The sequence below is a fragment of the Gracilinanus agilis genome, chromosome 4, assembly GCF_016433145.1.
Source record: "Gracilinanus agilis isolate LMUSP501 chromosome 4, AgileGrace, whole genome shotgun sequence".
NCBI lineage: Eukaryota > Metazoa > Chordata > Mammalia > Didelphimorphia > Didelphidae > Gracilinanus > Gracilinanus agilis.
The window spans coordinates 119496384-119522026 of NC_058133.1; the positions used below are offsets into that span (position 1 = coordinate 119496384).

At 34.4% G+C, this 25643-nt stretch overlaps 1 protein-coding gene across 1 annotated transcript in view; it reads left to right on the plus strand.

The window, feature by feature from the left end:
• Positions 1–25643, plus strand: part of RPS6KC1 (ribosomal protein S6 kinase C1) — a 203602-nt gene that overhangs the window by 108735 nt on the left and 69224 nt on the right. The window contains exons 9-10 of the mRNA XM_044674955.1: positions 3025–3146; positions 13192–13284. Of these exons, the coding sequence (XP_044530890.1) occupies positions 3025–3146; positions 13192–13284 (215 nt within the window). The remainder of the gene's footprint in view (positions 1–3024; positions 3147–13191; positions 13285–25643) is intronic.

A 25643-nucleotide genomic window follows, 5' to 3' on the forward strand; every position in this document is an offset into this window, starting at 1 on the left:
TTACTGAAGTTATTATATCAACTTTTTAGTTGACTCGCTAGGGTTCTTTAAGTACACTGTCATATCATTTGGAAAAAATAATTTTGTTCTTTCATTGCCTATACTTAATCCCTAATTTTTTTCTCTTATGGTATTTTTTTTAAACCCTTACCTTCCATTTGGAGTCAATACTGTGTATTGGCTCCAAGGCAGAAGAGTGGTAAGGGTTAGGCAATGGGGGTTAAGTGACTTGCCCATGGTCACATAGCTAGGAAGTATCTGAGACCAGATTTGAACCTAGGACCCCCCGTCTCTAGGCCTGGTTCTCAATCCACTGAGCCACCCAGCTGCCCCTGTATGGTGGATTTTTGTAAAAGTGCAATATATTCCTTTTTTTCTATTCAACAGGCACTAGATATCTATCATATCTCATTTTTCTAAAATTATGTTTAAAGAAATTCTTTTTTAAAAATTTCATTTGATTATAATTATGTAGCTCTGTAAGGGGTATATTAAGGCCCTTCATTCTTTATAGTTTTACTTTCTATTTCTCCTTATTGCACAATTGACTTTGAGTACTTTAATGGATAAATAACTTAATTCTTTTTTGTAAATGAATAATAATTTTAGTTTTCAAAGAAATCCTTGGATGATAGAGCATTTCAATATTAATCACACACATTAATATTGGCTTTTTCTTAAGGAGTATGAATTTCTTCCAACATTACATCAGTGTACCTATCTTGCCTCTCCAGTAGCCCTGCTACTGTTGACTCTTCTCCTTCTTTGTCATCTTTGCTAATTTGCATAGTGAGAGATGAAATCTAAGAATTGCTTTAAATTTTTTTAGTTTAGTAATTTTGAACATGTTTTCATATAGTTATTTATATTTGGCAGGTCTTTGGAAAGCTGCCCATTTGGGCCATTTGGCCCATTATCAATTGGGGATATATCTATTACTCTAAAAATTTTTTTCCTTCATATTTTTTAATCATACCCTTCTTAGATGAAATATTTTGATGACATCCATTTCTTTACCATAATTTCTTATTTGTTAGCCAACTCACACCTTCATACCTACCACACACCTTTCCATTGTCCTCTGAGAGATGCTTCTTTTAATTGTCCAGAGCCTATAGTGCGTCATAGCCAGATGATAATCAAAATTATTTATAACACAGCAACCACCAACAACAAAAAGATGAACATTTATTTAAAGGAGAAGTTTTGGGACATAAAAGGTACTTTGTAGTTTCCCAGAGTAATACAGCCTATTTTCTTTCTGTTAAATCTGGGGCTACTTGTCTATTTTTGATGTCTATTTTTGATGTCTAATACACACACATATACATGCATGCACAGGCACACACACATGCACATGGTGCCAGTGTTCAAATCAATAAGACAGTAACTTTGATGATGCTAAAAACATTATTATTTAATCACATTATAGATTTGCATTTGTGCATATATTTGAGAAACAGAAAAATAATTTTAAAATTCATTTTAAAGAAATAATTTTCAGGGTTGGAAAATATGATATATAATGAAAAAAATCACTAATTTTCAAGTCAGAAGATTTGGATTCTTTCTTCATTTTGTTTTTCCTGTGTAAATGGTTAGACCAAACTATTCCTTAATGCTACCATAATGATGCCAGCTAAAATTAGGAATATTTGGAAGAATTCACAGCCTATAAATAGGGGGCCTTAACTTGCACACAGAGTTCTGTGAACTTGTTTAAAAATATTTTTGATAACTATTTGAGTATAATTGATAGGTTCTTAAATTCACTGATTTTGTTGGTAATTATTATCTGTAAAGTATTAGCAGCATATGGTAATATTTAATATTTTTATTTACATATTTTGCTTTATTTTTGACAGACATTTATTTTTCACAGACAAGTTAGCATGATTATCTTCATTTAAGAAATTCCATATTGAATATTTCAAAGTCAGTTCCCAAGGTTAGAGCTAGAAATAGATACTTTAACACTGATTTGAGGAGGGGATTGAACTAGGTAATCTTCGAAATCCAACCATTCTACTTCTAAAAGTCTGTAATTCTATGAATTATCATCAGTTAGAAGGGGTGATAAAAATGAATGGGTCTAGAATAAAAGAACTTCAAAAAACATCGTTTTTAAATCAGCTGTACCAATATTATGGAAAGAATTTAGTATGTGGCAAAGAAAAGGAAATTTCAAAAAGAGACAACTTACAAAAAGAAGAAATGACCCAAATATTTGTGGGGAAGAGCACTGAATTAAAGGATGACCTATGTTTGTCTATCAGCTCTGCTGCTTACTAAAATCTATGACCTTGAGCAAATCACTCAATTAGATTGTGAGTTCCTTGAAGTCAAGGAATGTTTTTGCCTTTCTTTGTTTCTTAGCAGTTAGCTTGCTATGTAGTAGGCATTTAATGAATCTTGTTGACTTAACCTCTCTGGGCCTTGGCTGCCTCATCTGTAGAATGAGGGGTTTGGATTAGATCATCTTTTAGGTCTTCTCCTGCTCTTAATGTATGATCCTCTGACAATTTTTCTTTGAGGCTTCAGTAGTTTAAAAAAAGTCTGTTCTTCAGAGTAGAAAGAAATTTATCATGGCATTTGTTTTTTAGAGAAAAATAAAGATGGAAACAATTTTTTATGTCTATCTGCAGATACTTGTAGGCTGAAAGACTTAAATATCTATATTGAAAATTATCTTTGTGTGATAAGTAATGTGGGGACATTTCAGTTACTGTGTAATATTGCTAATTCTTAAATAAATTTAGTAATGGGAGACAGACATAATCTAAATAAAAATGCACGAAACTCATTTTATTCATTAGTTTCAGTCTACTTATCAGTTTTGAGTTGATTTTTCTTTCTGGTATAAATGTTAATGAGCAAAGAAATGTGCAAAATGACTACATATTCAAGTAAGTAGATATTAGGTTCATCTTAAAACTAGTTAATCTAGAATTTACCATATAATAGAATGAACTTTCTATACTAAATTCTATACTAAATGTACCCACTTTCTATATTAAATCTTAGGTGAGTCAAGCCCCACGCGTCGAGAAGCAGTGAAGAAACGGACAGCAGAGTATCTAATGCGTGCTGAGCAACTCTCTAGTCTTTATTTAAAACCACATCTTGGTGATGGAGCATCATCCCAGGTATAGTTTTATTTCCTTCTCTAACATTTGATAAAATGGAAGTTTGAATTAATTTGTTTCGTACCATGGTTGTGTTTCTTTAGCTTTCTTTAGCTGTTTTTGATAATTCATGTTTTACTGCCATTTAAGCGACATTACCAGGAATCCTATGAAATGATGTCTCTCATTTCCTTTTAGTATGATGAAAAGGACTCTTACCTTTTTATTCATCTTTCTAAGGAGGACCTGTTTAAATTATTTTTAATTTAACTTCTTTAGATCTTCTTGCTTTGCTGTTATACTTAATTTTTTTTTAAACCCTTAACTTCTGTGTATTGGCTCCTAGGTGGAAGAGTGGTAAGGGTGGGCAATGGGGGTCAAGTGACTTGCCCAGGGTCACACAGCTGGGAAGCTTCTGAGGATGGATTTGAACATAGGACCTCCTGTCTCTAGGCCTGACTCTCAATCCACTGAGCTACCCAGCTGCCCCCTGTTATACTTAATTTTGCATCATTTACAAAGTTGAAAGGCAAAATTGTTGTATGTTCTTTCAATTTCTTTATCCAAGTCACTGACAATAGTAAATATGAGCCCTAAGATGAAATCATGTATAATGCAAAAGACATCTTTCATACATAGAATTTTATGAAATCATCAGGTTGCTGAAATTATTTTTCTGTGCATCTCTGAAGACATTTGTTGCCAAGCCCTAGTTGTGCTTCCTTTATTACATTTCCCTATTGTTAATTTGCCTCCATCAGACTTATCAACAGTTGTACTGCAAGGTTTAGATTTGATTCCATTCATAATCAGAGGTAATACAGAGTCTGCCTTACAGCAGATATTTCACATTCCTTCTCAAACCTAGATTCTAATGGAAACCAGATAGAGTGGTACTTGATCTGTAAGAGGGAGATTTTAGATATTTTATAGATATATATTTAAAGTGTGGCCGCCAGGAATCAACAATTCAGATTGATTCCGTAATTAAAATAGACCCAAGTCAGGATCGGGTTTAAGATATTTTATTTACAATTAGGAAGGTAAAAGGTAAGGAAATAAAGAGAGGGAGAGGATAGTCCAGGCCTGCAGAGGCCTGGACGGAGAGAGAATGTTAAAAGGCTAAATAAATTAGACTACAAGCCACAAGGCCTAGCAATCAGATAGGCTAGAGCCTACTTAAGGTAGAGTCTTGGAAAAACGGCAAGGTAGGCCAAGAAAGTCAGCCTAACTTACCCATGTGACCATTCAGAGTAGAAGCTGCCTGAGGTCTCATCCGAGATCCTTCAGCACCAAGTTCAAAGCGGGAACTCTCTTAGCAGGAAGTAACCAACATACTTAAAGAGATAGTGTCTCTCCTCACTTCCCGTGGGGTCCACCTCTAATTCAAGTGGACAAATGGCAGCCTCTACACTGATTTGGACTTCCCAAAGGGCAGTCCCTTGTTCTTGATTTGTTACTTATTGTCACGTGTGGGTAACTCATCCTCCTCCCCACTAAGGGAGGTGGGGATGACATTATCTTGGGTAGGTAGAGTTTTGACTATGAATGGACTAGAGCTAATTCCATTAACACAGATCTAGCTAATAGTAGGAGACTAGAACAGTACACTTTGGGGGGAAGTATTTGACAATGAAAGAACTTGGTTGTCCTTCTAGAAGTTGGATATCTTAGTGATCTGAAAATTGGGAGGTGCTCTTTAGAGAAGGGAGAATTAGTAGTTCTGTGATACAGAAATTCAAGTAAGATTCTATAAAGGAGCAGTGCCATAATGAGAGAAGAATATACAAGCAAATCTGAAATAATATGGCATAAATATTGAAGAAGTCTGTAATAAAGAAAGATCAGAGTGGAGTTCATGATAATCCAGAAAAAATTCTCAGAAGAGGTAAGTTTTGTGTTAGCTCTAGAAGGAGTGGAGAACATGGATTATTGGAGAAAAGAAGAGAGCTCTTTCCCAAAAAAGAGCATGGCATATGTAAAAGTGCTATAGCAAAAACAAATGAAACATGTATGGGAAACAGAAGTGTGACTTAGGATGAAAAGAGTATCTTGGGGGCAATAAGAGATGAATTTGGAAAAAGTAGAAGAGGGCCAGAAGTAGGATGGGAGAGTTTTAAGTGTTCGACTGAGGAGATTGGGTTTGTTACGCAAAGAATTGGGGAACTACGGTAAGTTTATTTTATTTTATTTTTTTATGAAGAGAAAGTGGTACCCTACACCAAGGTAAATTCAGAGCGGGTGAATGACTTGAATATAAAGAGGAAACTATAAGAAAATTAGGTGAACACAGAATAGCATACTTGTCTGATCTCTGGGAAAGCAAAGATTTTAAAACCAAGCAAGAGTTAGAAAAAATTACAAAATGTAAAATAAATAATTTCAATTACATTAAATTAAAAAGGTTTTGTACAAACAAAAACAATGCAACTAAAATCATAAGGGAAACAACAAACTGGGAAAAAAATCTTTATAACAAAAAACTCTGACAAAGGCCTAATTACTCAAATGTACAAGGAGCTAAATCAGTTGTACAAAAAATCAAGCCATTCTCCAATTGGTAAATGGGCAAGGGACATGAATAGGCAATTTTCAGATAAAGAAATCAAAACTATCAATAAGCACATGAGAAATTGTTCTAAATCTCTAATAATTAGAGAAATGCAAATCAAAACAACTCTGAGGTATCACCTCTTGCCTAGCAGATTGGCTAAAATGAAAGAAGGGGAGAGTAATGAATGTTGGAGGGGATGTGGCAAAATTGACATTAATGCATTGCTGGTGGAGTTCTAAATTGATCTAACCTTTCTGGATGGCAGTTTGGAACTATGTCCAAAGAGTGCTAAAAGACTGCCTGCCCTTTGGTCCAACCATGCCATTGCTGGGTTTGTACCCCAAAGAGATCACAGGGAAAAAGACATGTACAAATATATATGCATATATATATGATATATACATACATAATAAAATTATAGTCGCGCTCTTTGTGGTGGCAAAAACTTGGAATATGAGGGAATACCCTTCAATTGGGGAATGGCTGAACAAATTGTGGTATCTCTTGGTGATGGAATACTATTGTCCTCAAAGGAATAATAAATTGGAGGAATTCCATGTGAACTGGAAAGACCTCCATGAATTGATGCAGAGCAAAAGGAGCAGAGCCAGAAGGACATTGTATACAGAGACTGATACACTGTGGTAAAATCGAATGTAATGGACTTTTCTACTAGCAGCAATGCAATGATCCAGGACAATTCTGAGGGACTTATGGAAAAGATGCTACCCACATTCAGAGGAAGAACTACATGAGTGGAAACACAGAAGAAAAACAACTGCATTGACACATGGGTTGATGCAGACACAATTAGGATGTAGACTCTTAATGACCACCCTAGAACAATTATCAATAATATGGAAATAGGTCTTGAATGATGACACAGGAAGAAACCAGTGGAAATGTGCGTTAACTACTGGGGGATGGGAGTGGGGGGAGAGAGAGCAAGAACATGAATCATGTAACCATGGAAAAAATTTTTCTAAAAAAATAAAAACAAAATTAAAAAAAAAAAAGAGAGAGAAAGTGACAAATTGCCCTCTATAATCATCATTTGGTTTTCATTGCTTGTTTTAGTTCATTCAGTTCTTCAGATGTATCTCCATTTGGGATTTTCTTGACAAAGATATTTATGTGGTTTGCTATTTTCTTTTCTAGCTCATTTTATAGATGAGGAAGTGAGGGAAATAGGGATAAGTGCCTTGCCCAGGGTGACACACCTGATAAATATTTGAGTCCAGATTTGAACTTAGGATATGAACCTTCCTGACTCTAGATCTGGTTCTCTCTCCACAATGCCATATAGTTGCTCTATTTCATTAGACTTTCTACCTAATTTTCTTTTGGATTTATTCTTTTTTTTTTTTCTTAAGGTCTTATAACCATAATTATTTTCATAGGTGCACTAGGTTATACCTTGAAGTCTCTCATTTATAAAACAAGTTTACACAATCTTTGATTTCTAGGGTTCTTTCTGTTGAAGGGAGCAGAAAGGAATGGTAGAACTTTCTTCTCTTTCTTTTTTATGTTAAATGGCTCTGAGAAAGTGGAAGGAGCATGTTTTAGCTAAAAAATAAAGAAGGTTTTTGAATTGAAATTGAAAAGTTGTATTGAAAGAGACAGTTTTATTTCATCTGAGGTTGGTGTTGAATGGCCCGAGAAATTATATTAAAAAGGCAGTGTCCTAGAAAAAGCTAGAAATAGTTTATGCTATTTTTGGCACAAAATCAAAATACATAAAGAGTAACAGTAAATGAGTTAAATTTTGGGGATAAAAATAGGGTAGTTGGCAAAGATGTAAGTAAGTTCCTCTCATACATTCATGAATTCTGAATAAAAATACAATTTACATATGGAATTTATGAATTCTTTGAATACTTATTTGTGAATAAGTATTGCAATAATAGTTTTATTAATGCCTTTTATTTTTATATCACTTAATTTCTGATTATATTCCTGCCTCTGTCTTTTACTCAGTGAATATTCTCTTCTAATAAAGACTAAAAAAGAAAATGAAAGAAAAAAAAATAAGCTAAGTAGGCATTCTCTGCATCTGACAATGTATGCTGTGTTCCTACTCATAATTCCTCTCCTATGCAATGAAGGGAGGGAGGAGCATGTGGTCAACTCGTCTTTGGGGCCAGGCTTGGACATTATAATTACATAGTGTTTATAGCCGAGCCTCTTGTATATAGGGAAAGAGAGAATGTGTGCTCTTTGAGACCAGTGAGTGTCTTGCTTTTTGTTTTGTATTCTGAGCTCTTAGTGCTATGCTTTGCACATAATAACCACTTAATAAATGCTTATTCATTTATTTTTTCTGTTCATGTTGTTATAATAAATACTCATTTATTCATTCTTCCTGTGCATGTTGCTATAGTTTTACATATTATTTTCTTAATTTATTGTTTTAACGTTATTTGCAACTCCTAGTTGTGCTATCTGCCTATATCTCACTTTCACTTTCTACTTTGTACTTAAGATATAAATTAAAAGGGGGGCAATAGAATACTTCTGTTTCTCATCAAAGAAATTATGCCAGTTCACACTTCCTGAACTCTGAGCTGTGATTCTGTCATCCCTTCCTCAACAAACTTGTGGCTCCCAATTACTTCTAGGATCAATTATAAACTCTCATTTGGCATTTAAAACCTTTTATAATTATAGACCTTCCTGTTTTTCCAGTCTTCTTGTACATTGTTCCTTCTGTGGCCTCTACAGTATAGGCATACTGGCTTATTTGAAGTTCTGCATGCATGACACTTCATCTTTCATCCTTATGTCTTTACACTGACCATATTCCATGACTAGAATTCACTTCCTTCCTTCTTTCCTTCCTTCCTTTCCTCCTTCCTTCCTTCCTCCATCCCATCTTTTGCCTTAATATCAATTCTAAGAAAGAAGGGCACAACTAGTTTCTGAGGTCAAATTTGAACCCAGATCTTCTTGACTCTAGGCCCAGTGCCCTATTCAGTGTTTATATGAAACCTTTCCTAATTTTTCTAGCAGTTGTACTCTCCATTCCATAATCATCTCATATTTGTGTAATAAATATTATATTTATACTTATATGTAGTATCATATTATATACATACTTCTATATGTATATATAGTGTTATATAACATGCCAATATTATATAATATTCATATATATTTATAAATGCTTGTTAATTGACAAATTATTGGAATTAGAGTTCAGGACTTGCTCCTTTTACTGTACCACATCATAAAATGTTTTATTGTAGTATGGATTAGAAACTTCTAGTATATATTTCCTCTGTATGTTTATATTTATAATACATTTATTTATAATTTATATTTATAATTTTAAATTTATTTTAATTTATATTTATTTATAAAACATAATACCTTTCAGTACCATAGGTTGAAGAATAATAAATTCCAAAATGTATTTTTTGCATGGATGACATGTCTCATTTTTTGATCTTTGTAATTACTAAGCATGCCCTCTTGTCATTCAGTGAAAAGGGTTGGCAGTCAGGAGACCTACCTTTGTTACCAAACTCTGACTTTGGGCACATCACTTAAATTTTCCAGGACTTTAGGTTCCTCATCTTTTAAAATTATAAAGTTAGGGAGCAACTAGGTAGCACAGTTGATAGAGCACCAGGCCTGGAGTTGGGAGGACCTGAGTCTGGCTTCAGACACTTCTTAGTTGTGTGACCCTGGTAAGTCACTTAACCCTATTTGTCTAGATCTTGTCCTTCTGTCTTAGAGTTGCTACTAAGAATAGAAAATAAGTGTTTTTAAAAAAAAAAAAAAGAGAGTTAACTATGAGATAAATCCCCTAAAGATTCTCTACAGATGCTTTATGATTCTTTAAGCCTACTCAAAAAATGGCATAAGCCCCCATGTATAAACAAACAAACAAGCATAAGTATCTTTATGATGATATATCTTATGTTCTTTTGTTGTTGATGTTCATTTCTCAGTCTCAGAATTCTGAAAATACAAAAAAGAATTCCTTATGATAAGATACTACAAACCATCATTGCTCTGTTTCCCCCAAGTGCTGCTCTCCCCTAATCTTTCAGTTGCTTGTTAATTTTTAACATTCATATTTTTGAGTTCCAAATTCTCTTCCTCCCCCACCCATTGAGAAGGCAAACAATATGATACCATTATACATGTAAAGTCATGCAAAATATTTCTGTATTAGCTATGTTGCCAAAGAAAAGTAAGAAAAAAAAAGTGGACAGAGTGGGAGCTTAAATATTTATTGACTGTTGTCCGTTCTCTCTATATACTATTTCCATATCCTTTTTTTTTTTTTTTTTTTTTGAGATTGGGTCTTCATGTCTTACCCAGGCTGAAGTAGAGTGGCCATTCACAGGCCCAATCTGACTGTTAATTGGCATGAAAGTTTTGGCTTTTTTCATTTCCATTGTGAGTCAGTTTTCCCTTCCTTAAGCAGCCTGGCAGTCCCCTGCTAATCATATTGGTGTCTGACTTAGTGTAGACACTTAATTGACTTTATCCTTACTATAACTCAAAACTGTCAAGCTCAAGTTAATAGTCATTAAACATTTATTAAGTCTGTACTATGTTCTAGGCCTGATGCTGAGTGCTAAAGATACAAATAAGAAAGGGAAAGATAATTTCTGCTCTCAATGAATCTAATTTAACCAAAAAAAAATACCCCAAAAGAAATTAAAAGACTAGCTGGAGAGTATTCATAGTGGAGGCATGATGTTTGTGGAGAGCAGTCAAAAGGAAATGAAGTTCCTTGGAAAATTTTGAACCTTCCATAAAGGAAGATTTTCAGAGGGATTTATTGTTGTGCCTTTCAGCCCTTTAATTATTGGATAGAGAGGAAACTGAGGCTGCTGAGGAGAGGTGTTAGGTCTATCAATGCAGAATCAGTCTCTCTGATGATTTTATTTCCAGTGACAAGCTTATCTTAGAGGAGGCATGATGTTCCTGGAGTCAAAATCAGGCTCAAGTGTTTCACCAGCCTTTGTCTCCCCAGTAGAAGGGATTACAGATATGCACTACCATTGCTAATTTCAGATTTAGCTTTCTAAATAATTTTTCATTATGCTATTTCTTCCCTTCCATAAACTTTCAGTGGTTTTCAATTACCTTTGTATAAAGTCTTTACTTTCTGCCCCTTCCCAACTATGTAGCCTTGGCCCCCTCTATTTTTCAACCTGAATCCTCTTTTTCAGCCAGGTCTCTAAAACACAGTGCTCAGGTTCCTTGCTCATCTACCACAGCTTGGATGCTCTGCTTTTTTGACTTTACATATGTTCTCTGGCTTAAGTGCCTCCTATCCTCTGGCTCCTTCCACCTATCCAGGGGTACCTAGTTGATGCTGTAGATATACTGGCACTGGAGTCAGGAAGGCCTGAGTTAAAATCCAGCCATAGGAACTTAGTAGCTGTGCCCACGGCAAGTCACTGAACTTCTGTCCGTATCAGTTTCTCATCTGTAAATGGGGATACTATAATAGCAGCTACCTCCTACAGTTGTCATGAGGATCAAATGAAATAATTGTAAAGAGCTTAGCACAATGCCTGGCAAACAACAAATGATACCTATATCTATATAAAAGCTATTATTATTTAATTACTTTGGTTTCCACATCTATAAATCCTTTCTCTTAAGGTTGATATGAGAGAAAACAAGAAAATATTTTTAAAGTGCTTTGCAAACCTTAAAGCATCCTATAAATCATCATCATCATCATCATCATCATCATCATCATCATCATCTAAACTCAGAGCACACTTTAAAGACCTAATAAAACATGTAAAGAAACATGTAGTCACAGCTGTACATTTTCCCTGATTTTTTCTTGCTTCATTCTTGTTATAGAATGGAAAAAAGAAGAAATAGTTTTGAATTTTACTAATTCTAACTTCATTCCAAGGCATGTTAGGAAAAGAAAGAGAAAGGAGATAGTGCATTCTGTACCTTAGTTGAAAGAGTATAAAGATTAATAAAGAAATAAAGATTAATTGCTCTATAGCTCCTTATTTTCCTACTGAACTTCCCTGAGGCTTTTCTAGATCAGTTCATCACAAAATTTTATATCCCCTGAACTCTTAGCACTTTTTGTCTGTAACAGTCATTTGTGCTTTGCATCTTATTTTCTCAAATAGATAAGCTCCTTGAGGGCAGTTATTGTGCCTTATCTGGCTTTGTTTCAGATGTAATGCTTATACTTAATAGGCACTCAGTAGGTATGGATTTGGTTGATACCACTGAGGGTTTTGCCCTTTGGTGCAGATGCCTTGAAGTGTTTGAAGTCATCTGCTTCCATATTGACAATACTTCAGTGGATCTGTAATTCAATTAAAGTGGGACTTTATTTCCAGTGGTTTGGCAATCTATTCATAGCTATGAATCTTTTCTTTGAATAATGATTTTAAGTGCCTAAATGAAAATATAGATGATTACACAGGAAACTTATGTTGAAATAGTTATCAAAATATTTAAAATAAAAAAACCTCCTTTTAAATCTTGACACTATATGGATGCCAGAGCAACATGCAGACTGGTTATCTGCTATCTTTAACTTTCATTATAACCCCCTTATTTTACAGATGAGGGAGCTGAGACCCAGAGAAAAAAATGACTTTCCTTAGGTTTGGCCAATTAGAACATTCCAATCTTTGACCATTCACTATAACAGTTTATGCATTTTCATGTTGAGCAACAAAATATACTCAAGAGGGTTTTGTTACACTCAGTTATGCTTTTCAGTTTCATTACTTTAATATCACAATTAATAATGAAGCACTCTCTTCCTAAGTTGGTTTTTTTTTTCTTCAGTTGTTTCAGTTGTGTCTAACTCTGTGACCCCATTTAGGGATTTCTTGGCAAAGATACTGGAGGGATTGACCATTTTCTTCTCCAGCTCATTTTACAGATTAGGAAACTGAAGCAATTAGGGTAAAGTGACTTGTCTAGGGTCACATAACTAGAAAATGTCTGAGGCCAGCTTTAAACTCAAGATAAATCTTTCTGACTTCAGGCCTGGTATTTTGTTCACTTTGCTGCCTAGCTGCCCTTTCTTCCTAAGACGGGATTCCAAAGCTTTAAGGAGAATATTTATGCTAGAGTAGGGAATAAGTTGAATTTCCTCCTAAATGGTTATATTAGTAAACCATTGTCTATATTTTACCTCTAATTTACTATTGTAATGTTTGGGGTGAATGTAAGATTGTGATTGAATGTTGAGCCCTTGATCCATTTGTTGGAAAGTTTTATTATGGCTGCACACTCTAGAATTGAATTATAGCTTTAGAAACTATATCAACTCATTAATTTTTCTTTTTTAAAATTTTGTTTTCAATGTTATCCTGATTTATTTACTTGCAACTTTTTTTTTTTTGCATTAAGGACAAACAGAAACTTCTCCTTTCATCTTCCCTCTCTCTGATTTATGATAAATTTAGTTTCCTTCAGTCTGGCATTTGCTTCAGCAGGCAGTCTTCCTTCAAGTACCACCCTGATTGATGTATAATCTTTGATATCTTCCATTAGCCTCCAGGATCACTAAGTTCAAGGCCCTCTTGGAACCTAAGGAGCCCTGCCGAGGAACTGAAGGCCTTCAGAGTCCTTGGGGTGATTGACAAGGTAATTCTTCAGTGTCTCTTCAAGAGTTCAGTCATAAATCGACTGCATGCTGACATTCTGTCTTTGAAGCTTTGGATCTTAAGGATATGAAACAAAAGGAGAAAATGACTCAAATGCATCTGCACTTTAAAATAACAAAAGCAGAAGAAAAAAGGCTTTTATCTAAGCAATTCATGTAAGGTCATGCAAAATATATTTGAGCTAAAGGAGAAGGTACATGTTTGGTGGCATTCAGTAGAGTAGGACCTTTTAAAAAGTATTGGGTGTTACAGCAAGGAAAAGCCAAACCAGTGCATTTTGTGCTTAGGAGTGACTAATAAGAGAACAGTGAAGCAGTGCTGTTCAACATGAACAGGCATACTCTGCTTAGAAGTCAGAGAAATAAATAGTTTTCTCTTATTTATCTGAGGATTAGAATGGAAAATTCCCTAGAAATCTGAGAGTGGATCTAAGTTTGATTGTACTATTAACATGCTTTTATAGTTTTAAAGTATATACTATTGGTACATAGGATATTTTCTAAATAGTATCTTTAATAAATAATCCATTGTTTATGTAATTGATTAAGCTGCTAATTAGCCCTACTAAACAAAAGAAAATATATTATTTGATACTGAGGATACAGCCTTCTAGTTTCATAAAGGCTTATTTTTTACCATGACCTGGGAATTATGAAGCACCTTGACACTCAGTTAGTCAGCAGCATTTATTGAGTACTCCTGATATAGCAAAACAGGTTTATGATGCCATTCTGAAGCTGAACATTTTTTAGAACATTGAAGTTAATTTTCGTAAAGATTAATGGAAGAAGACCTTCAGAAAGGAGAGTTGTCCATTATACTAAAACATTACTGGACATAATTACTTACCAAGTAATTTGTTTAAAATTATTTAAGTTAGTAAAATATTACTGAGAGACTTGTGATTAGTAATGAGCTAATCAGTTTTATAAAACTTGAAGCCTAAATTAAAAATATTCTAATTTGAGTGTATCAGGAAGGTATGGTGATTCTTGATGAAATTTGATATTTTGACTTGTTTCTATTAGACAAAATAATATCTTCCATTCGTATAGTATTTTATATTTTTCGTAGTTCCTGAGCACGTGTTTTCTTTTGGTCCTCACGACAACCCTCTGTATATTCTGATTTAATTGAATTATTTGATACATTGAAGAAGGAGAGTGATTCTGCAATAATAATAATTTACACAGAGCACTTTTTAAGGATTGAGGACTTTCCTCCCAACAGCTTTGTGAAATAGTTTGTACAGTTGTTATTTCCCCTGGTTTACAGATAAGGAAACACAGGTTTAGAGAAATTAAGAGACTTATATAAGGTTATATAATATAAAGTGGTGGAACTCGGACTAGATCCAGATATTAAACATTGATTAAGTGCCTTGTGTGTGCCACGCACTGTGCTAAGCTGGAGGATGCAAAGAAAGGCAAAAAATAGCTTCTTCCTTTGAGGAACTCACAATCTAATGGGAGAGACAACATAAAAATATGTGTAATAAGCAACAGAAGAAAGGCACTATAATGAAGAGGAACTGGGAAAGGTTTCTTGTAGAAGGTGAGATTTTTACCTGGGACTTGAAGGAAACAGAGATGAGGGAGGGGGAACATAGGGACAACCAAAGAAAATGACCAGAACCAAAAGATGAAGTGCCTTGTTTGAAGAACAGCAAGGAACAATGTGTCACTGGGTTGAAGAGTAAATCATGATGGGCTTAAGAAGACTGGAAAGATGGGGATAAGACTAAGTTATGAAGGACTTTGAATGCCAAACTGAGAGATTTGTATTTGATTCTGGAGGTGATAGGAATCCACTGGAGTTTATTGAGTGTGTGTGTGGAGAGTCACAATCAGACATATATTGAAAGAGAATTCTTTTGGTATCTGAATGAGGATGGACTGGAGTTGGGAGAGAGTGGAGGCAGGCAGAGCAACCAACAGGCTATTGCAGCAGTAAATTGATGTGGGGTAAGGAGAGGCTGCACTAGAGGGGTGGCAGTGTCAGAAGTGAGATGGGGGCATATTGGAAAGATGTTGGAAAGGGGAATTGACAGGCCTTGGTCACAGACTGGATAGTGAGGAACCCAAGAGAACCCCTAAGTTGTGAGCCAAGATCCTAGGTCTTCTTTAAGATAACAACTTTACTTTTTAAAATGGGAAAGGAGGAAAGCTAAGTGGAGAGATTTGCTGAGATAATGATCCCAAGCTGTAAAAGCTCTTCAAGAATATTTCAATATTATAACATCTGGCATTATTATAGTACATTTTTTCAACTCTGAATTTGGAGTCAAGGGAAGAAAAGCATTTGATTAGTAGCCAGCTTAGATAAGAAAACATTCATTTTAGTGAAGCCAATCTTTAAACATTGAAATAACACTAGCCTCTGTCACTCAGTAGTTGTGTGACCATTGATAAGTTACCCCATGAGCCTCAGTTTTCTTTGAAAGAGATTCGAAAACAGTAGATTAAAGCATTGTAACAATGAGGGCAAATTTTGGTTTGACATTCATATACTTATATATGAATACACATATTTACATATATTATTATACATCATTATAATTAGCTCATTCCTGTTCATTAGCCACAGATTGTACTCCTAAACTTGCAGATGCCTGCTATTAGGGTTATAGAGATAGTATGGTGCTTTGGAAAGGAGAATTGCTGGATTTGGGCTGAGGCAAAACCTGGGTTTCAGTCCCTTCTCCTAGATTTACTGGTTATAACCTTCAGCTAATCCACAATTTCCTTATTTAAGAAATGAGTATAATTATACTTACTATGTAGGTTTAGTGCATGACTCAGGCAAAAAGTTTGTAAAGCACTTTGCAGCCCATAAATCTCTATGTAAATATCTATTGCTGTTATTGTTATTGTTAAAAGATCAGCAAAAAGTTATCAATAATCAGGGGGGGAAAACATCTCAAAATATATGCCCTATTAAGTTGGTTTTGTCATCTTTATAGATGTAGAATAAGTTGTTGCTATTTACCTTTTAAATTAAAAACATTTTTAAACTTATCACCTACTAAAATGAGAATTGCCAAATATATTTTTTTAAAAAAAGGAAGATTGTATATGAATCTGAATCTCCAACTAATTATTTTTCCAATGATTTGGCATTATTTAATTAGTCACTTTACTTCTTATGATATCTACTGTACAGAACTCTTTGTTTACTTGTAATATCCTATGTAATGCTGGACATTGACTCTGAAGCATATGTTCCATAAAATTATTCAGATTAGGAGTAGCTGAAAAATGAAGGTTGAATAGTCACTTCTAGAGGCACTAATGTGGTGTTTTCTGAGATACAATGTGAAAAAAAATTATTGTATTCAGATTAACAGAAACTTTTGGACTTTAGATTATTGTGCTCTAAGTTTAACTGGATTTAACATATAATAATATGTTGCCCTATATATAAAAATATTGGCTGGTATACACTTTACTCATTTTATCAATTATATCTGTGGTTCTTTATCACCTCTTCTATCATATTCTATATTTTTAAGCTCCTTGAAGGAAGAGTGTTGATTTAATCTGTGAATCTTATACAGTTCATACTACATAGTAATTGTTTAATGAATGTTGATTAAAAAGAGTTATCGTCTAGTTGTAAGTTGCTTTTCTATACATAACATGCAAGTCTTTTCCTGATTCTTATAAAGAGTCAAGAAATGTTCTTAAGATGGTTCCCATTTCTTATATTTCTTATTATTGTCATTTCCATTCTACTATATGAAGTCACATATAAAACACCTGTGTAATATATATGTATACACATGTCATAACTCTATTGCGTATTATATATTCTCTCATGGGGGACCATATAGATGACCATTATGATACATAATGCAACACATACATTATTTCTGCCAAAATATTATTATCATATTATACAAATGACCTCAAATACAAGAATATATAAATGTGATAGTCATCTACTATTATTACATACACATAATATGAATATGTTCACTCATATTATACTCATATACAGCTACTTACCCACTCAGAGATACATATCTTTCTGAATCTCTAATAAATGATTTTGGTATTAAAATGTGAGGTGACTTATTACTATTGATTTCAGAAACCTAAATAAGTTAATAAACTAAGACATCAAAGTATCATGAAAGAGTTGTGTTTTCAATGGAAGTGGGCTGGGTATTTGTAGGATGGGCAGTAGATGTGTTTTAAGAATGTATTGAAATACCACTTGTATCATAATTATGATTGACATAAAATCTGAATGACTAGGAATCAACTACAGTGGTATTTTACTTGCCAGACTTTTGACCATTTGAAAGATGGGGAAGGGGGGTGTCCCAAACAAAGGCTTGGATCTGACTAGGAGGCTAAGAAACTATCACAAAATGTGAACTAGAAATGATGTTGGAGATTATTTCATCCCATGCCCTTCACTTTCCAAATAAGGCAATAGAGACACAGAGACTCCCCTACTATCATACAACAAATCTAATTGTAGAGCTTACATTATTTAATACTTTTTATAAACATAAACCAGAAGACAGACTTGATTGTTATGCATGTTGCTGAAAAAAACGTTTATTCATGGTTAGTTTATAATGACTATACTAGCACATAAAACCCAGTAGTGTCATTTTAAAGGGATATACAGCCCCTTTTGAAAATGAAGGATGTGTATTTGTATTTTAGAACACATTTACAATTTTAAGTAATATTCCATGAAACTTGTATTAAAGTAAGGAACAAGTTTATAAACTTCATTGCCTTGATTCTTTATTTCCCTAATGGTTAAATATATGCCTTATTTTTAATTTACAAATATATATTTGTGAGTGTTTGTGTGTGTGTTGTGTTTTACTTTCAGCATACTTTAACATAGCAACAGGAAAACTTTGAATTTATATAGCATATGTATATGCTATATATTTGAAAGAGCTCATTGTATTTTAATAATTTAAATTATTCTTGCATAGTAGTGTCAAACTCAAATAGAAACATTTCCCTGTGGGCTATGTATTGACTTAGAAGATGAAAAATTGACATTTTCTATGTTGTATTTTTATTATGTTAAATCTTTCCCAATTACATTTTAATTTTGTTTGGGCCCTAGGAATTTTATAGCCACTGGAGTTTACACTTAGATGGCAATTATCCCTATTTTAACCTAAGCCAGTTATATCACTTAAAGTCAGCTAGCAAGGATTACATTAGAATTTTGATTTCCTGAATTGGCTCCTCTGATATGAACCAAAACATTACTAATATGCCTCTATTTTCACCATAAAATCACCATTTTCTATATTCTTATAATTACCTTCTTTTTCAAGCCCTGTTTAGTTTTCTCATCCTACTTATTCAACTTGATTTCTCTGTTTTCTAACACACAACCTGTGCTTTAGTCATGCCTCTTTTTTCACTCTCCCTGCACGCATCATTCCTACCAAGTATATTTGTAAATGTTGTTTCCTCCCACCACCTCCCACCCCACTAGTGCCATTTTTCCTACCTCCCACATATCCACCTCTTCCCTGTTCTTTAAGGCTTGGCTCAAAGTCTACTTCCTTCATGAAGCCTTATCTGAATATACTATCCTGTCCTGCTTTCTCTTTTTTGATTATGTTATAATCAGTGCCATACTATCAGGATTATTATGTATTTGGCAAGAAGTTTAAGATTTTAAGTGCATTGCTGCTGATTGAAAATGAGGCCTTTGCAAGAGATAGGTAGATGGCTTTGCGAAATGACCAACTGATTAAGAAGGTGGTGTTTATAAATGGATTTTCAAAACCTTGATTCTTGATGAGGAATAGAATGTACACAAGAGGTAGTACAAATGCATTTGCTTTATGTCTTGCAAATCTAAACAAAAGGGTTTTGGACTAAAGTGTGGAGGAAAAGAAGGTGCACTCTCTATGTACAGTTAACTAGGTAAGTACCCATAGTAGATAATAAGTAGGAAAAATAGCAATATAGACAGCCACAATTTCACTGCAGCTAAAAATTCAAGAAAACAGGCAGCAATAATAACATTTATGCAGTACTTTAAGGTTTTTTAGAACATGTTCACTCCAACAACTCTTTGTAGTAGGTACTACAAGTATTATCCCTGTCGCATTGAGAGTTAAGTAGTTTGCCCATGTTCATCACACATCTAGTAATTATCTGAGGTGGGATTAAAAAACTCTTTTCATGATTTCAGTTCTAGCACTCTACATTATTTTATATTCAAATATCTGTACATAAATGCACAAATTATAGGTAACAAACAAGATGAATAAGAGATCCTAATTTGAAGAAGCAAATGGTATGATTTAGACTTTATGGGATGAGATCTATGATTAGACTCAGAATGGTATTCCTTAGGAAGAGCAGGATAGGAAAAAGTGGAGGTGGAAGCCCTAATAGCATAGCACATTAGGAGATATACTCATGAGGAAATCCAGGAACCAAAATGAGGGAAGCACGAAAGAAAGCATCTGTGTGAAGATCATTGTAAGCAAAAATAAGTGATATTATTATTGGAATATACCACAGACCATCTGGATAGAAAGAGGAAACTAGATGGAGTTTAAAAACAAATAACAAGTCTAGAATAGAGGCATGGTATAGAAGTGACAGAGGACTTCAGTTATCCAGGTATTTACTACATTTCTCTTGCTATGACAAAAGGAGAACAATTAATGATTAGTTTACTTATGAGGGTAAATTCTGTTTCAAAAGGTAGAGAAAGCAACGAGGTTACTTTTTTTCTTAGTCTGATTCTTATGAATCAGGAGAAACTGGTTGCTAAAGTAGAAGTGATGGGCATCTTGGGGAAGGTTCAATCTTAGAATTTTAGAAATAAGAGGGGAGGGCCAAGCATTATTTTGACATGTATGCTTTGTATCATTCAGTCTGTAGTTTCTTCATGTGTTTTAATTTTGTTTCCAGCTAAATTCTTATCACCTTAAAATCAGGAACCATGTTTTAGATTTGTTTCTTCTGTGTTATTTAAGCATAATGTTAAACACATAGTAGGCTTTCTATAAGTACTTGCTGTTTTAGTTTTAGAAAGGGTGGAAATACTGTCTTCATTTTAAACCTTTTGAATATATTATATTTACTTGAAGCCTCCGAATACACTATGCCTATAGAATCTAAGTGCACTTTAACATGAATGCATTATGGACATTGAATTGTCACACACTTGTACACATCACATTTTTACCTCCTCATACAGTGGATGCCTATGAATTGTTGGCAGAGCATTTTGCTGCCATAGGTGAAACTGCCATTTTGAAAGTAAGAATCTTTTCTTTGTATTTCTTTCATTTGATTATGCCGCATGCTTTTTGTTAATATCACTGATGGGATTCATGCATAAGGACTCTGTGAATCTATATTAATATAATTTTCAAAATTTAAGCAATTTCAAGATTTATGAATAACAATTTATACATGCAAAGGAACCTTTTAAATCACATTATGAAATAAAACATATTTAAATTTCCATTACCTTTCTCTTTTTCCCTTAATTGGGATTCAAGGTTTTCTTTTACCTGGAAACTGGATCAATTCTTTCTTCAAAAAATATGCTAATTTTTTAAAACCCCTACTTTCCATCTTAGAATCAATACTGAGTATTATTTCCAAGGCAGAAGAGTGAGAAGGGCTAGGCAATTAGGGATAAATGTGACTTGTCCAGGGTCACATAACTAAGAAGTGTCTGAGGCTAGATTTAAATACAGGACCTCCCTATCTTTAAGGGCTGCTTCTCAATCTCTTGAACCATCTAGCTAACTTATGAATTTACCAACTTAAAGATACAACTGCAGCTCCTTTTATTATCATCTTCTTGTTCAGTTGCTTCAGTTGTGTCTGACTCTTCTTGACCTCATGTGGAGTTTTTGGCAAAAATACTAGAGTGCTTTGCCATTTTCTTTTCCAGCTCACTTTGCAGTTGAGGAAACTGAGACGGTTGGGCTAAGTGATTTGTCCTTGCCAACTAGTAAATGTTTTAAGGTCATATTTGAACTCAGATCTTCCTGACTCTAGGCCCTCGGCTATATGCACTATACCACTTATCTGCCCCACAGCATCATCATAAGAAGGCCTTATTAATTCAGTGCCTAATTGTATGTAACAAAAGGAACAATGTCAATGTAATAGGAATGGTTACATAGACATAGTTGGTACTCTCTAGGAATTGACAATCCAAGACAAATTCTACAGACAGAAATACATGTAAGCAAATATCAGGAAGAATAGAAACATTAATGAACAGTGAAGTACTTCAAATCAATGGGAATTTAAGAGTTTTGGGTTAATTTGTTTACCCAGTATTTAGCATAGTCCCAGGCACATAGAAGGTGCCTAATAAATGCTAGCTGATTACCTTCAAATGGAGATGAGATTATGTAAAATTAGCTATAAGATACTGTGTTTAATTTTTTTCATCTAAATTTAACATGGTGTTATGTTAACATCCAAAGTTAACTTCAGAATACAGTCTAAAGCAATAGAATAAATGTATTCATTATAAGATTGAATGGCATGAACTGAACTTGGGCCCATAAGCCCAGAACTCCAGAGTTCTAACCTTGCTTTAGCATAATTCCTTTGTGTCCTTGCACAAGTTGCTTCACAAAGACAGTTGATCAAAATGGAGAATAGCTAAGGCATAGAGATCCTACTTCTAAAGCATTTGGACATAAGAAGAGCTGGGTAAGTGGTTGTTTTTCCCGGCACTTCAGTAATTCTATTTCCAACCCAATTTCTCAGTCTTTTATATTCTGCCTTCTGCTATATTTATATCCAATCTCCTTACAAAGGCATGTTATGCCCTTTGGAAGCAGGTTTCATGAAGTAATAAATGTATAGGCCCAGGACTTGAAAAATACACAAAGCAGAAAGTCTTTTTTCATATATCCATGCACAATAAATGTTATGTATATAATGAAAAAAATATATATTATTGCTCACTAAGTCATTAACCTCCCATTCCTGTAAAAACATGGTTGAGGAATGGATCATGATCATTGACCCTTAGTTTAAATCAATATGAGTTTTTAAACTAGTAATTATAATAGAAATAAGTGATCTTTTCATTATTTTTTCAGGAGGTGGGGAAATAGGAATAATATATATTTATATTGCTTGAATGCAGATATCTCTGCTCTCAGTGTCTGCTCCAACACAGGTATGGCCAGGTAGCTTTGAAGAGGCTGAGTATCATAGGGAGTGGAGTGGTTGGATAGCATTTTTGCCTCATGCCTAGATACCAGGTTCGACAGAAAGGAGGAAGAACTTCTGTAACTATACCACTCTAGATCGAGTCCTTGTAACCTCTTACCTGAACTACTATGATAGGCTCATTATTTGTTGTCTATGCTTCTGTTCTCTCCCCTTTCCAGGCTGTTCTCTGAAAAGCTATTGAAATAACTTTTTCAGTCATGGTTATGATAATGTCATTCCCTTTTTAAAATGCTGATAAAAATATAAACTCCTTAGCCCAACATTTAAGGTCTTCCACAATCTGACTCTCACCTTCTTAGCAGTGTCATACTCCTCCAATTTATATGGTATATGTTTTGGTCAAACTGGATTTGTAGCTGTTTCCTGACAAAACAATTCATCTCCTGCCTTTATATATTACTGCACATTGCTAGAAAGTATATTCTTGTTCCATCTCTCACTTAGAATTCTTATTTCCATCCAGGCTCAACTCAGGTACCATCCCCTCTGTTAAGCCATCATTGTTTCCTCTTCCTCGCTTATATTTTTGGTCGTTTTCCTCTGCCCTCAACTTTCTTTGTACTGTATTTATGTACAAACTATTATTTTTCTCCCAGTAGAACACAAAATCCTTGGGGACACGGACTGTTTTGCCTTTGTTTCTTTAGGATCTAGCACAATCTTTTGCCTTTAGGTAGGGTAGAAGTTGCATAAATAAAGTTTAGATGATTTTTTCCCCTTAACTTTTTTTATGCATTTAATTCCCTTTTTTTAGCCCTTACTTTCTGTCTTAATCACAACTCTAACACTTATTAAGTTTCTGCTATGTGTCAGGTCTTGTGTTAAGAAGGGCTAGGGCTAGGCAAAAAGTGAAGTGACTTGTCCAGAGTCACACAGCTATGGAGTATCTGGGGCCTGATTTGAACCTAGTTCTTCCCAACTCTAGACCTAGCACTATCCATTATGCCAGCTAATTGCTCCTTGCATTTAATTCTTAAGCTTGTGTCTGCTATTTACTCCCTGTGTTATTTTGGGCAAATTAGCTAACCTATCTGGGTTTCACTTATGTATAAGATGAGAGAGTAGAAATGTGTGATTTTTGAGGTCTTTTTCAACTCTATATGCTGGAATCCTATGGCTTTAACCTATAGGCATCATACCTTCATCCATAGAATATTTTTTAAGCCCTAATATCTTTATATGTATCCTTCTATATTAATTTTATCTGTTACAGGGCTAGTCAATGGGAGTTAAGTGACTTGCCCAGGGTCACAAAGCTAGGAAGTGTCTGAGGCCAGATTTGAACCTAGAACCTCCCGTTTCTAGGCCTGGCTCTCAATCCACTGAGCCATCCAGCTGCCCCCCATCCATAGAATATTAAAGAGATGAGTTAGGGATAATCTTGGAGGGAAGGCCCTAGCAAAAAGGAGGACCTTCTTGTAAAAGGCAAGATTTTAGCTGGGCCTTGAAGGAAACCAAGGAATCTAGGAGACTGAGGTGAGGAGACAGAGAATTCATTGCATAGGAGATAGCTGGTGAAAAAGCTCTTAAGTGTGAGGAACAATAAGGAGGAACTTCAGTGTCACTGAATCATAAGAGCTCATGGAGGGGAATAAGGTTTAAGAAGATTGCAAAGATAGGAAGGGCCCAGGTTAAAAACAAGATTTTATATTTGGTTCTGGTGGCAATAGAGAGCACTGGAGGTTATTGAATAAGGGGTAGTCAGGCTCATTCTTTATTAAAATCACTTTGATAGCTGAATGGATGATGGACTCAAATGGAAAGATGAGACAAGGATGCCAACTAGAATTCTTATTGCAGTAGTCTGGGTTCAGGATGACGAGGGTCTAACAAAAGGAAATGAAGCTAGTTTGACTACTTGTTCCTAGATAACCCATGTTATTTCCTAGTAATTACCGATTCCCTAAGTATGCACAGTTGATTTTAGTTTTGTCCCTTGAGTCTAGATTTTTGCTGGGGATTCACATTAGGTTCACTTGTCTGTAGTATTTAGATAGAAAAGAGATAATGAAAAAAGAAATGTTCTGCATTCTTATGTATAAAAGTATCATATTACAAAAAAAAACATTATCTTTTAGCTGAAAAACACTGAATATAGAAACAGAGGACCTGAGTTCCAGTATCAGTTCTGACATCTACTTACTGTGGGACCCAGTTGTGTCATATTAACTCCTGACCTTACTATCATCATCTATAAGATAGGGAAGGTGTACTATATGGTATTTAAGATCTTTTCTAGTTTGAAATCTGTCATCCTGTGATTTGATGAAAGAGTGCTTAGCACATAGTAGGTGCTTATTGAAAGTTTAATGATCAATTGATTGGATTGTAGATGTTGGTCATTATTCTCTTTTTCTTTTTCCTTTTTTTCCGTTAACTTTGACCAATCTAATATGTTAGTATGTGAAAGAAAAAAAAAATGACTCACTGAGGAACAATTGGCTATTAAGTATAGATGGGATTATTTTGTCTACTTCAAGAATATTGTTTTTTTCCTAGTGATAGGATTCATAATACATTGTGAAAGACTACAATTGTCCTGCCATAATTATTTGTTGTTTTTGTTAGACATTAAAGATCATACTATGAGTCAGCCAGCAAGTATTTTTAAGCACTTTCCTGTGTTAGGCACTGTGCTTACCATGTGGGGATACATAGACAATAATGAAACAGTTCCTACCCTCTGTGTTTTCATTCAATTGGGTGAGACAACATGTACATAAAAATACAAAATTGAATAATGCAATTTATATAATTTATAATAAATAAAGCAAAAATTTAACAATACAAAAATAAATAATGTAAAATAGACAAAATAAGTTCAAGGTAATTTTGGCTGGATACTAGCTAGCCACTTGGAAAGGCTTTATTTAGAAGATGTCATGAGTATTCTTTTGGAGGAAACAAGGAACTCTTAAGAGCATATGGAAATGAGATGAGAATATATTTCAGGTATGAAAGATAGCCAGAATAAAGGCCTGGAAACAGGCAATTTAGTATTGTGTGAGAAGACTAGTTTGGCTGGATCCTAGAGTGCAGAAAGGGAAGTGATACCCAAAAAGGTTGACAAAGTAAGTTGGGACCATATTGGAAGCTCTTTAAAATCCAAATGAAG